The following is a 15,022-nucleotide window of genomic DNA, read 5'->3' on the forward strand; positions in this document are numbered from 1 at the left end:
CACGAGTAATAGTACGTTCGAAGTATACACAAATTGATGTAATACTATTTACACCATGTAAATATGACTGTACTAAAAAACAAGTACTATCTTTAAGAAAAGATAGTCAACGCAGTAAAATTTTGTTCATTTAAGTTACAATTTCTACATTTCATTCAGGAAATAACACATGGCACACAATTTTAATTTTTGATACAGTTTTATTTTTTCGAACGCCACTAAGTTATCAGTATTTGGACAGTCGGGAAACAGAATTATGATCAGGTGACTTGCGTTTTCTTGGAAGAGCTCCTTTAAGGTTAAAGGGTAAAAAGCGAAACTATACCGACTGCGTCGGTAAAGGTCTCGTGTTACAAACTCTGACATGTAGATACAGGTAATACAAAATTGTAAGTATGTAGCATTTTATAATCTGGTCTATCAAACCCTCTATCGAACATAATCCTAAGTTACTTATAAAAGAAGCACTTGGTGAACGTTTGTCAAAACACAATATAAACCGAGTAAAGTATCTATGAGTCGGTTCAACATAAATGTTTCAATTTTGTTCAAACGACCCAAAGTTCACATCCGTAAAAAGCTGTAGGTAGAATTACAGGCTTCCATACAAGGCATTTGAACAACTGGTGACATGCCATTCGAGTTAACGCCAGTCCTAAGGTGTAGTGAGTGCAAGTTACCTTTCAGTTTTTACATGCATTTTCAGTTCTATCGAACGTTCGGGCACGACAGTGTACGATAGTTCCAGCGTTTGTGACTTCGTCTATCATGTCAATAGTTACATCACCAAATTGAAAATCTGAGCTAAATTTATACGTATTTCTCTTAGAAGTAAACACTAGCACATTACTTTTCAAAGCATTGTATTTTAAACGCCACTTTTTCGCATACTTGTGGACGATGTTAAGCCAGTCTTGTATAACCTTTTAGGGAAAGCTTACAAGGAAATGAATTAAACCATCGATAAATAACGAAAAGAGCCAGGCAGGCAAAACACGTTCTTGTCCTACTTCCTACTTTAAATTATTTACTGATGGATATTGACTTGTATCGAACATGACCACTTACAGATTTGTGCATTTACCATACATATATTAATATCTACATATTTCCAAGTATACCTAAGTTCCAAAGTTTGTGCAACATGCCATCTTACCAAATTCAGTCGAACGCTTTTTCGTTGTCTAATAGTACAGAATATACAACAGAGTTTCATTCAGTGTAAAAAGTTACAGATTCTTTTTACGTATGAAAAGAATCATGATATAAACAATGAACTTCTCAGTGCAATTCGAGAATTGTCAGCCAACGTCAACGCATTAAAGAAGGACATGAACTCTGTTACGAATGACATTCAAACGTTAAATGGCACCAGACACGTGTCAACGGCGACAGGAAGCCCAGACCTGGCGGTGACCACAGAGCTAAGCCTAAGCCAAACATGACTATACAGCTCTGGGGTTCCCGAATAACTCCAAGAAGACACAACACTTAGCAGAGCATATTTAAATCTTAACTGTACAGACAATTCAAATCTTACTAACACACATTACTCTGTAGAAAGACAATGAACGTCACGACCCCAGGCTAAATAAACAATTGTCAATAGCAGAATTTGTTAACGCTTTCGGGATATACAAGAGCATTAATGAGTGAGGTTTTCCCATATAGACGCGCTGAACTTGATCTTTCTGAAAGAGACATTATAGAAATGGCAAGCCGGTATGTTGGTAATGGCTTTTATGAGTACCATAAGCTTTTTAGTGCTAGTGCTGCAGCCCACCTCAAATATCAAGGATTGCCAGTAGATTGGTCTGTCAGGAATAACACATTATTTTGTATATATTTGCATATGAAGCCAATCATTTGTTTAAATCGTCAGAGCGTAAACCATTCAATGGCCTTTTGCCCTAACAATGTTAGGAATTCTAATGTTTCTATGATTGCACAGCCAATTTATAGAGATTACAACAAAGTTCTGAATGACTATAGCAGTGTTCTAGGATATTTCGTTAATTTAGGTTTCCTCGGAAAAAGATCCATATAAGTCAACTTTCCCACAGTCAATCACTGCTTTCCTAACAAAACAAATCCTTACAGCATATTAAGTTTTCAACTCGCCACGGGAAAGTGTAACAAAATACCTAACTTTGCCTGACCCAAATTTCACTACAAAATATATTCAGTCTGAATTAGACAAGGTTTCATTTATTAATGGTCCATTTATTAATATACCTTACGACTTATACTGCATTACTCCAATAGGCATCGTCCAAGGGAAATATTCAAAAAGAATAAAAATAAAATGACAGGGCATTTATCGGCACCCCATGATGATTTAGCTAACCCTAGTTTCAATGACCTAATTGATAAAAAAAAGATTTCCTCTGCAGTAGGTTACTATTGACCAAGCCATCCATATTATTAAAAAATGTAGGAAAGGTAGTTGGCTATGCAAAACGGATATTTCTGATGCATTCAAATTAGTGCCAATAACAGAACATTTTTGGCCATTTCACGATATTCATTGGGAGGATAAATATTACTTTTATTCTAGATTAGTCATTGGTAGTCGGTTAAATCCGAAAATATTTGACCAAATACATGTACATGTATCTCTTGCAATATGCTGGATAGCTGAGAATGTATTCAATATGAATAACATTTTACATTGGTTAGATGACTTCCTTACAACTGACCCACCAAATTACGAAACTGATAGAACTATGGCAACATTAACTTTGTTATTCAGGTAGTTGAACATTCCAATTGCACCCCATAAGACTGTTAGAACGACTCATTGTTTGGAATATTAAGGTGTAATATAAGATACGGAATATATAGAAACTCGGTTACCCAAGGAAAATCGAAAGGATTTGTGAAATCATAGATAAATTTCTGACATTAAAATCATGTACAAAGAGGCAATTACTCAGTTTTTTGGGTCATCTCAATTTTGCATGCAGAGTAATTTATCTTGGACGTTCATTTATTTTATATCTAATTAAGCTTTTCACAACTGTCAAAAACTGCATCACCACGTTTATCTTGCCAAAGAATGTAGATCGGATATACTAATTTGGTTGAAATTTCTGTCTGGATTGAATGGCGTTTCTTTCTAAATCATAATCTTACCCCAGCATCTGATTTGCATTTATTCACTGATGCTACAGACGGCACTTTTGGGGGTATTTATGGTACCATGTGGTTTCAAGGGATGTTTCCTTCACAGATTTTGCACAACAAAGAAGCTTCTATGGCCTTATTTGAGTTATATCCCATAGCTATGGCTGTAGCCTTGTGGGGTAGTACAATGTACTTGGGCTAGGCATAGAACTGTGTTTCATTGCGTCAACATGTCTACAGTAGCGATTATAAACAAAGACTGCAAAGTTTCGACAGCTAGCACTATGGGCAGATCAATTTCAAACGCCTTGTATTCAGCGGAAAGATTTGATGATACATGTATGAAGGAACAGTTATGGAACGCTTCTATTAGTGCAAATACGGCAACAGCTTAAGACTGGTTTTCAACTTTTCTGCCAATTTGTCACCTTGTATGTTATGGCAAATACAGGAGACCTGCCTACTATAGATGAAGAATTATTAATTAACTTCGTTACATACTGTTATCAAGCCTTAGATCTCAAATTAGCAACTTTTAAGATTTATCTATCTGGAGTTAGGCTTTTTTACTTAAGGAAAGGTAGAAAAGATCCTCTCATGTATATGATAGGTTAGAATGTATATTGAGAGGTATCAAAAGAATTCAAGGTTCTGATTTACATGTAGCTTTAAAGATAAGACTTCCAGTAACTCTATTTATTTTGACAGTGATTTGTAAATTATTTAAAAAAAACCTTTTGCCCCCTTTTCTAGACTTTATGATGCTTGCACTTTGTCAATTAGCCTTTTTTCGGCTTTTACATTGTGGGGACTTAACTGTTACCAGTAAATGGATCATAACTATATTTTTTAAACTGTTATACTAGGTATATTAGGACTTCAGTAGATACAATTATACATGCACGAATCCAATGAATATTTCCATCCGATGTTTATTGTTGACTGTAGTGGGTTACAGCACATACATTTAAATGTACAATTCATATTAACAGTGGAGCAATCTTCTTGGGGGCACTTGTTATACTCATTTTGGCGTTTTCAATTCCATTTTTCTGGAATTAAAATCCCAAATTCAGATTACACAAATGCTTTTATGTTATGAACCTGCTGGGCTCCCCCAGGTTATCTTTGACTTCCTTAAAGTTTTTTCAATGGTAAGAAATCAGTTGTGGCATCTGCCGGGTTCCCGCCAGATATCTAGTCCACAGCTTCCAAACGTCAGTAGGCGTGTCTGCCGGGCTCCCCCCCCCCAGACACTAAGGTTTAGGATGTAGGCGTGCCTGTTGGGCTTCCCCCAGGTAATAAGATAAGGTTGTAGGCATGTCTGCTAGGCTCCCCCAGACACTAAGATTCAGGATGTAGGCATGCCTACCGGGCTCCTTCCAGGTACTGATATTAGACCAAATGTATACAGTATCTGCCGGGCTCCCCAAAGATACTATGTACTTTTGTTTTCTTTCAATTTTTAGCTCGCATGTATTTTCACTTTTCACATCTTTCATGTATCTGCTGGGCTCCTCCCAGATACTGATTTCTAGAATAAGTTTGTTTCCTACGAGTAGCCCCCAGATTGCCAAATTATGTTTTATGTTTATAATTATTGAATTTTGTGTTGATGTAAATATTTTGTACTGATGTGTTACTTAGTTTAAATGTAGTTATTTTAACAGATTTATTAAGTCCATGTGTTCGCGTTTACAAAGATGTTATAGGTTTTGACTATATATACTCACCAACTATTAACTTGTAAGATACGAATGTACATTAAGACAAGATGTACATATACATGTATTTTCTACATGTAGTTTTTTAAATTCCATGAAACTTACATAGAGGTGTTGTCAGCTAAAATGATGGAAAAGATGTGACAGAAGTTTGATATGCGTTGAACTTGCATAAATGGGCACCTTAGGAAGTGTTCCTCTGCTAAGTATGAATGTGGTTTCTCGGTATGATATAATACATAATAATTGAATGCTTTTTCATGGTTAAGAGTACATTTGGGAAGATGTGTATCATGTTCTTGAGAGTATATAAACTGAGGGCCAAAGTAAGCGTAACACGTCGGTACGTGGGAGGTAATTTAAAGTTCTGTCTATTATTTACCTTGTATAGTGTTATTATAGTACCGTAAAGAAACGACGCCGGTATACATTCAGAAGTCTTAATCATGTTATAGAGATTGCACAAGTGTTCTAAATCTTGTTTTCCGACACAAATAATATTCCAGACCAGGGGTTTTCTGCACTTCAAAGTTTATAACTGCAACGTAATTTCATCAACAGTAATTGACTTTTCTATCTCATACATATGCTTTCAGTCTTCATGGTAAAATACGACTGTACATTATTAGTTACTTCATTAAATGAGAGCTTGTCAAAACCATTGTCATTCTTCTTTTGCTCTGAGTATAAATCCCGAAAATAGTCACAACGTAAGTCACTTGTAGACATTTTGTCACAGGCGACTTTTCCATCAAAGGACAATTTATTGTTTGACAACTTCGATTTTTTTTTAAATTGACGAACACGTTTGTAGAATTGTTCGATATCTACTTCGGCAGCATTTTGTATTTCCTCATTTTTTCCTCCCGCCAGTTTTTTTCAGCTGAACCTTTACGATTCCGGAATTCCATCTTACCTAAAAATTGGAATTGATCAGTATGTGATCGAGGTCTACCTTCAGCTAGCCATTTCCGCCGTGCCTGCATGTGTCTAAAATGATAATAGATTCATTGACATTTTTTTCCATTGTGGTTTTAAAAACTTCGGTATTGACACGTCGGAAGATACATACTTGTAGTTTTATGTAAGGAATTAGTAAGCACTGTTGTATATAGTCATTGGAATAAATGTCAGCAGTTTCACTGGAGAAATTAAGAGGCTGTCCATGAGGAAACAATACAATACCGTCCAAAATTGATGTTGACAATTAGATATAAACTTTAGTAAGTTGAACTATGACTACTGTTGCACGTTCTAAGTAACCTTATAAATGTTACGTGAGTTCCTCTGTGTTATGTGTATCCTCGCGCTGCTCTTTAATCTGACGCAAAAGACCTGTCTGCTCGTATACTATTCGACAGAATTCGCTTCGTTTGCCTCCTAACAACGCAACAAAAAGCTTCTGTATTATCAATTAATTTTTGTCCGATTCTTTGTTCACACTGTGTGTATTCTTTGTTCACACTGTGTGTATTCATTGTTCACACTGTGTGTATTCAGAAACATTGTCATAATAGTTTGTCCGATGGTCACTTGTGTCTTTGATATAATCGACAGGTTCATCTGCATGCCAATGGTCTTCCATTTGTGTATCAACGCGGGATGATATTTCCACGGGAATAGATTGTGGTATTTGCTCCAATAGTTAGCTATAAGTATAAGTAGGTTTAGCTTCTTTGGCACTTGCTGTTTAAGCCTATTGTCAATTGGTAGGTCTTTTTGATAACCTTCTCTGCACTTTGTCATAGTTTTGTTTTTCGTCGCGATCTTTCAGCTCTTGCGCTTCTAGTTTTAGTTTTTTAGTTTTACATTGATTTGGATTTGAACAATCCGATCACGATAGGTTGAAAGTAGATCTTGCAGATTTAGATTTTTGCGTCTTTTTGTTGTAATAATTTCTTTTTAAGATTTCGATTTCTTCAAAGTTCTTCACAGTTAAATCAAACTTTTCAGATAGCGGTTTCAGACCATCGTTTATCATTTGTTTCAATTCCATTAGTATCAGAATTACAATAGTGTTATCGTGAGGTGCCACTACACTTCTGCCTTTATTATATAGTTTATTATATATCTGCGAGAATCGAATCATTTTCATCGGACACGATAGTAGGTCTCCTACATGTACTTCTGAAGATGCGTTGTCGTAGTGTAGAACCGTTGTTTTCGTTGAATTGATTTGTCTTTGATTCAATATTTTAAGCCACACTAACCACTTTTCATAATACCAATTAGATTACTATTCATCGGAACTCAGATGCATAAAAACCGAAATAGGTAATACATATAGTTTTCAAATGTTCTGTAACAAATCTGCAAAACAAATTCAAGATCAAAATTTATACCATGCTATGCCCTTCCACTCTCTCTGGCTTTTAATTACCGTTGAATTTCATGTTATTTTTCGGACGATGATGAATCGTGCTGACCGACTTAGTGGTATTGTTACGTTAAGTACTTCTCATCCCAAACAATTTTTTTACCGACGAATCTTCATTGAAAAAATACACAAAAAGCTGCAGTTTTGTTTACCATTACGGCAGTTCTTGCCCGCCATTATGGCTACCTTAAAGTTCTCGCACGATCAACAAATATTTTTGAAACTGTTTTTCATAATCATAGCATGTCGCACAAATACCCATTTTGGTTTGTTTTTTTTACAGCAGTGTAACGTAGCATATTTCCGGAAACTTCCTGGCAGGATGCAGGTCAGCATGAAATCAGAAGAATTCGTTCACCATAGAAAAAAGATATTACTTGCAGAATGCAAACAAGTGGACTTCTTCACTAACAGACGGCCACTAAACGTTTTGGTTATTGGTCCACCAGGATGTGGAAAATCCTCGTTCTTGAATACAGTGTTTGCCAGTTTTAACGATGATAAATGGAGAGAAATAGCCAGAACAGGACGATTTAGTAATAATAGACAGGTCACAAGATTGTTCAAAAGGTACACATGTAAACGGTTCTAGATCAATTGTTATCTTTTTATTTTTTCCGAGATACTTATGGTCTAATTTTGACGCCTCAACGTATAGCTTACTAGACTTATACTTCACCTTAATAATATACTATATGCAACAAACTCATACTTATCAATGTTTTCACCAAGGGCCAAAAATTAGCGCGTCGTTTTGGATTTCCATTTAAATGATTGAACCACCGAATATATTTTAATGATATTTTCAGCTATGAAAAGGAGCTGTACTATAAGGGAGATGATAATGCTTTGATGCCAATATTCCTTGACTTAACTGGATTAGAAAATGATGATTCGATGAGAAATCTTCTATTACTAAAAATAATTTTATCTGGAAAAGTAAAAGAAAACGAATGTATCGCTGACATCATCAGGGACATTGCTATAGGGGATCCAATCCGACGGTTTATTGCTGAATTAAAGTACCAACGTAGATCAGTACATAGAAGGATTGATCGAATTATTGTGGTCTCGTCATACAATCTGGAATCAAACTTACCGAGCACATTGCTGGACTCGGTCTCGATTTGTGCCGCAGAGAAAGGTACTCATTAAGTTGTTCAATAATGCCAAACTTTTAACAGCAATCTTCAAGGATAAATCATTAGTTAAATGACAGTTACCTAACGAAGTTAACTGCATTAAACCAGACGTTTGACAAGGCGATTTAAATATTGTATCGCACTTAGGTTGTTAACATACATCTCAAGTGATAGAAAATTTTAGTTAATCTCCTTGTTAATTGCTAGATTCACTTCAATCAAGAGAAGAGAAACTATATTCCCCTAAATTAACTATTTTACTAGCTTCAATTTTTCTGTTAGTGATATCTTCACTTGAAATCACCCTTGCAACATATCACACTTGAAACACATTATGAAATCAAAATGATTGACTGAATAGCGAACCTTGTTCAACTTGATATATGCACTCCATATTATGTTAGCCTTAAATCTCTTTCATGTGAAGTTTACTGCAGAAATAATCAAGGGAATAAAAACATACATTTTTGACTTGGAATTATTTCGGGTCTTTGTTATGGTATATAAACGATTTGTGGAAGGCAGAAATCTCTACGTTCGTTAATCGTTGCAATTTCAAAACTGTAGCTGTAAATGCATATTCGATTGCAATTTTTGATTTTAAAGAATATTCGTAATTCTATACTGCAAGTATTAATAGTCTTCCCATGTTGAAACCAAGGAGTCCATATGATATGGATGACAGATGGTATATATATATAAAGGTCTGAAAAATTCCCAACGATGTTTGACAGTTAACATCGTTGGGAATTTTTCAGACCTTTCTATACGTTTACATATCTGCCCTGTTTCCCTGTATCAATTTGATCCGATGATGGAGCAGTGTAGCGATATATATATATGTGTCAAATAGTGAAAAAGAGTTGTTGTAAAATCAATGATAGATGACTCGGAATATGATTTTAAAGTTTCCTAAGAAACTCGCCAATTTTTTGCACAAAATAAAAGAATTATCTCCCATTTTCAATGAATTTCAATGTTTTATATGTCAGTTATTTCTCCTGAACCTTGCAGGCAGTCAAAAATCTACATTCAGCTTAAAACAGGATGCATTTGCGATACGATACGGATGAAAAAAACTAATAAGAAAATTTGCCATGTGCCACCAACTGCTTCGTTAATGTATGGACGCCCTCTCAATTATTACGAATTTAAGCCAGCTGCCTTCGCGTTTGAAATAAAAAAAGAAATAATTTTTACGATTAAGGTCAGCACTTTATTTGCAACCACCATATTTAATTACAAGAGATTTTTGGACTAATTTCGTAAAAGTCTATTGAACCGTTTAGTTACATTGAGCATGTATATCGAAAGACGGACGGACATGACAGACCAGAAACACTCCATTTAGCTTTTTTGAGCCTTCTAGTAGCAGTATTGTTTACTTTTTTCTTAAGATATAAAAGTTTTTGGAGTACTTACGCATGCTGATCAACTGGTGACGGAAAATATCAACTGCACAATAATACAAGAAAGAGAAAGGAAATTTAAAGAGCTTCTTGGCATTCCTGATACCCGTTTTGCTCGGATAACTAACTACAATTCTGGTATGGACAGAGACCGAAGCTTCGAGGAGCACGTCGATCCAACAATTGATGTACCCGTTCTAACTTTAATGAGACAGGTATGTAAAGAATAAAGTTCGTGTGCAGTAATAGGCGGATCTAAAGAAAGAAAGAGGGTGCCCCCTTTACTCGAAAATTTGATTAAGTATAAACTAAAAAAATGGGTAATTAGTGGAGTGCCTCCACTTTAAGGCCAGTGAGTCACCCCTTTTCGACATTGTAGGATCCCTATGGGAACTAATTAGACAGCTTCACGGCTGTATATGTAGAACGGTACTATTTCGCATTGTTTTAGGTTTACCCTTCTTAAGTAAATACTTCCGGACAATGTAATTAGGCGAAATGTGCTGATATTTAAAATATTTTATTTATTCTAAATAAAAAAAATGATTAATAAAACTTTAAAATTATTTTACATTTTATTTTTGAAAATCATTTTATGATTTTATTTTTTGTGTGCCATTAGCAGAAAAGGGATGATTTTGATCCCAAGCATAAACGGTTGTGCCATGACTATGGTCACATTTTAAGTTAGGGAAATGAAGATATAGCTGGAGAAAGTCAGTATATGGCTATGTTATTGTTTTAAAGGAGTAAATTTTATACGACCGCAAAAATGTGCGGTCGTATATAGTCCGAATTTCCTCTGACCCAGCAACCCTCCTCTTCTTTATTTAGATATTGATCAATATCCAAATAAAGAAGAGGAGGGTTGCTGGGTCAGAGGAAATTCGGATTAGGTCGTATAATGCTATGGCGCAGTCGTCGTCGTCTGGGTACACTTCGTTTTCATGCGATGATTTAAGTTGTGGTCGACCAATTATTCTGACATTTTTAAGACCTTACTTACCACTAAAGGAAGGTTCCTATTTTAGTTGGACTTTGTGGCCCTACCGTTTTAGAAAAAAGGGCTAAAGAGGGTAAAAAATTGGTGTTTTGCTAAAACCCATGTAGAATGTTCGTTTTTTAATGGTTTTCCTTATCTAATTCTGGCAAACCAATGTATTAGCAGATTTTATGTGTCTGGACCATTTTCTAGTTAAAGGGGGACAAAGTTGGGCAAAGCCCCAAAAAATTCAATTTTAAAAAGTCAATCTGATTTCGAAAATTCTTTTTTATTGGATTCCTCATAAAAATCCACGCCTGCGTTTTTAATCAGATTACAGATATCTTTTACAGTTTCCTAGTTATAAGGGGACAAAGATTATGATTGTTTGGGTTTAACGGCCGAGCAGCAATATTTCAGCTATATTCAGGCGATGAACATGAAATGGACAATAAAATGAACATGAAATGATGGTGATAAAATGAAAAAATGGATGGGACACAAGGATAATAGAGTGGACAAATTTTGATTGCTACTAGAAAAAGGGAGAGATGGGTAAGGTCGGGTAATTTAGCCTCCTGTTGCGGAGCGCAAAGGTTCCTTCTATCGAATACCACAGCAGGGTTTTGTAACGTGCGAGGAACGTGACATCTTTCCCAACACGGTGCACCACTATGGTTTGCGGTCAGGTTTTCAGTATTGTAGCCTGACAACCCCAGCATGTAACACGCCTGGGGTACCCCATTCCACCACCCGGGGCACACAACCCAGTTCCTCTGTGGGCAGAACGCTTAGCCCCCGGGTTGGTTTCTGAGTACTCTTTAGTCGCCTTTTACGACAAGCTTAGCGCTGCTGCAGGCCTATTCTTTTGACACCCGGACCTGCACGGGGCATAAGGGGTCAAAGGGGCCAAACCTTAAATAATATATGTATATATCGACTTTTTTATTTTTGGTCTGTTTTTGAAAATATTTAATTTATTTCAAAATTTTGTGCAATATAATGTCCAAACCATTTGATGCGTTCATAATAAATTGTAAGTCCTTATGCTTAAGCGTGTCAAAAACTAATATTGTGTCCACACTTGCCCCTACTGTTCAGGGTTCGACCACTGCGGTGGCGAAGCTTTTTATTGGCCTCTTAAAACGCTTTAACTAAACAATTCTGTGTTGCAGTATAAATTTAATTACAGCACACCAACTTTACAAAACAGTTATATTTACAAATCGGAATTTAATCATGAAAATATTAACGGCTGACGATGATGATCTGTGAATTACATTGCGGTTGTAAGTTTTTTTTTGAGCGGTTTTTGGTTTTATGTTGTCAAGTCAGACTCTTGCCATCGTACATACAAATGTATTTTATAAAGTTTGCAATTCTTTTTTTAAGGTTCTTTTACGAGAGAGCCATGATGACAAGGAAAGGCTTCAAGATCCTAATATGTTCAGCTATATCTCTTTGGAAAAACTACTTGCGATAGTATTCATTGGAATGGTTATAAGTGGATTGATCGGCTCTCAAGTTCTTCTTTCATATCTGCTGATAGTAATATTTGCAGCCTACCTTTACTATGAGTATTGTAGACGAACACATAATTATTTTCTAATAATTTCAGCAAGCTATGGTTAGTATTTGTACTTTCAAAATGTATCATCTATCCCATTTCAAGGAGAAATATAACATTTATATGCTGCTTGTGTTCATGTGTGTGTGTTAATAAGTCTTTTCGTCAATTTATTATAATGAAAGTTATTAAAAAAAAAATCCATACACTCTTTTGCATGTATGCAACATCAAAGTTGTTCAGTGTTATATGTGGAAGTACTGGTTCTGTAACATTTATCATGAAAAAGATTTTTTGGGTTTTTGATCCTTCAGGAACCTCCGTACTATTTCTGAACATTTATAAAAAAATATAGTCCAACTGTAATTCCTTTTATATCATCCAATACCCCTTTTATAATCAGAAAATATGTTTCTGACAATTAATCAGCTCAATCGTATTCTATTATTTCCGCAAATTAAATTAAGATCTAGTCTTCATATCAACTCAAGATTTGAGGGGCTCTTTCGGCCTTGAAAGATATTTAGTAATAAATTTGCACTTAGGGAATTTATTTCTTACAGTAATGTGTGTAGAAGCATAAAATATTTAAGCATTTTCATTTTAACACACTTTAAGTCAAATTCTTTATCGTATCATAAATATTTTACCATTTATAAACAGGAAGTGAAGAGCAGTGTCTGTGATTTTAACCATGTAAAATTGGCGGGAAAATTCAAATTGATAAAAGTGTCTAATTTTTGAAAGTATTTTTTTAAGGAAATTATTTTCGTCAGCTGAAATTGGTTTTATTTAAGTATAATTATAATGTAGAATGATTACTCTGTTAATATAGTTTTTGAATGTAAATGCACATTAACTTTTGGATAGGTTTAAAATTGGGAGAAAAGGTGCAATGGAGCAAAATTTGTAAATGTGTGTGAAGTTGGATCAGTAGTATAGATTGACTTTCAGTTTAGACATATTAGAAAAAAGTCAGTACTTAATAATATTTAAAATGCAAATGTATGGTCACATCATGAAACCTGCAATTTTGTTCATGCTACAATTTTCACAAGAATAAAAAAAACTCCAGTGCTATCAGCACTTTGATTTGTAAATGCTACAACAGTAATGTTACAATTTTTGATAATATTTTGCTGACAAAATTTTCTTCTACTTTTCAATATTGGTATCCGTTATTATTGTCACTCTACCTAGAGTTATCGGTCATTTACTCCCTCAGCTAAGGAGAGAAAAGACCAATAACTCTAGATAGATATTGAATTGTTGTATGTATAATACCAATTTGATTAGCATATGTTTCCGATTGGTTTTTCACCTTTTACAACTACGTAAATTCAACGTATGTACATTTTTGTATCATGACATGCACGGCTACAGTCACGTGAAAATGGCGTGAAACAGTGTTTTCGGCTTTATTCCGTTAAACAACTTCGAAAAAAATGGTTATCAGTATGCTCTATTTACTATGGTGTATTTCCATGAAGGAATATGGTTTATGTCGGAGCACTCAAAAAGGAGATAATCGAACTTTTAAATGTTTGAAGCCTCACAGGCGCAAATTCTCATAAACTGCTCAAGGCGTTTGAGGGAATTATAAAGGAAGGTTGAGAGTCAGATGTACATGTGCAAGAATGAATATAATGACTGTTGGATCACTCAAAATGGATATAATTCAACTTTAGTGTTCTACATGTTAAAACCTCACTACCGCTACTTCTAATAAACCGCTCCAAGGAGATACGAATTGCAACAAAACACCTTGAACGGTTTATTAGAAGTTGCACTTTTGAGGTATCACATGTTAAACCGCCTTAAAAGTACTTCCACCGCGAAAGAGATCTGGCGGATGAATATTCCAATGAATCAGATTGATTATTTCGTATAAATACATTGTCCGTTATTACAACATACGATTGAAAAAATTATATTTTACATTCATTGTCTAAGAAAAATACAAATACATATATAGAAGTGTGAACTATTATATTTTATTAATGCCTTTAATATCCATATATGGATTCCACGTGATTGGACTCGTTTAAAACTTAAACTTGGTTGTCAAGATTACATATTGAGAAACACAATAAAACCGAAATGAAACGAAACAAAAAAAAAAAAGAAAAAAAAAGAAAAAACCGACATTTCAATTGAAATTTTGAATTGTGGATATGTAGTTCTACTAGTGGTGGAAACGCTGATCCCGTTGTAAATAATTAATCTGTTTGGAAATACAGAAAATAGCGGATTTTAAAGTTTTTTAAATACCTATAAATATCTCATGACTTCCGATGTTCAACGCCATCGGCGCTTTGATTTTTTATCAAATGTGCATTCTTTATGTTATCAATAAATTGACAGTATAAATCATTGATAATCGAAGGAAATAAGCTAAGTATCATATACTTGAAAGTTAACTAGTTTATGCTTATAATTTGTAGCAATTCCTTCTCTCAATAATCCATTGCCCATTTCAATCATAACATATAGGTGTGTTAGTGTCACAGCCATATCTTCTTACCATCCCCATCTGGCAACTGCAGTGAGAATAATTGCATTCATTTTAGAGATGCAGCATCATGCACCTTGAAACTTGACTGATTATCATAATCATATTATCTATGTAACTTCACCATTGTGCTATATGTTGTCATAATTTTGTTGTTTTTGTCTTTTACCGACGCAGTCGGTA

General features: G+C 34.8%; 1 protein-coding gene across 1 annotated transcript in view; it reads left to right on the plus strand.

Annotated features, from left to right (window-relative positions):
* LOC148617183 (uncharacterized) overlaps positions 1-15,022 on the plus strand; it is a 37,059-nt gene extending 22,037 nt beyond the window's left edge. The window contains exons 4-7 of the mRNA XM_088585112.1: positions 7,511-7,797; positions 8,037-8,371; positions 9,767-9,993; positions 12,153-15,022. Of these exons, the coding sequence (XP_088441238.1) occupies positions 7,511-7,797; positions 8,037-8,371; positions 9,767-9,993; positions 12,153-12,392 (1,089 nt within the window). The 3' untranslated portion in view covers positions 12,393-15,022. The remainder of the gene's footprint in view (positions 1-7,510; positions 7,798-8,036; positions 8,372-9,766; positions 9,994-12,152) is intronic.

This window comes from Perna viridis, chromosome 5 (assembly GCF_037379345.1).
Source record: "Perna viridis isolate PV_CMFRI_1.1 ecotype Kerala chromosome 5, ASM3737934v1, whole genome shotgun sequence".
In the NCBI taxonomy this organism is placed as follows: domain Eukaryota; kingdom Metazoa; phylum Mollusca; class Bivalvia; order Mytilida; family Mytilidae; genus Perna; species Perna viridis.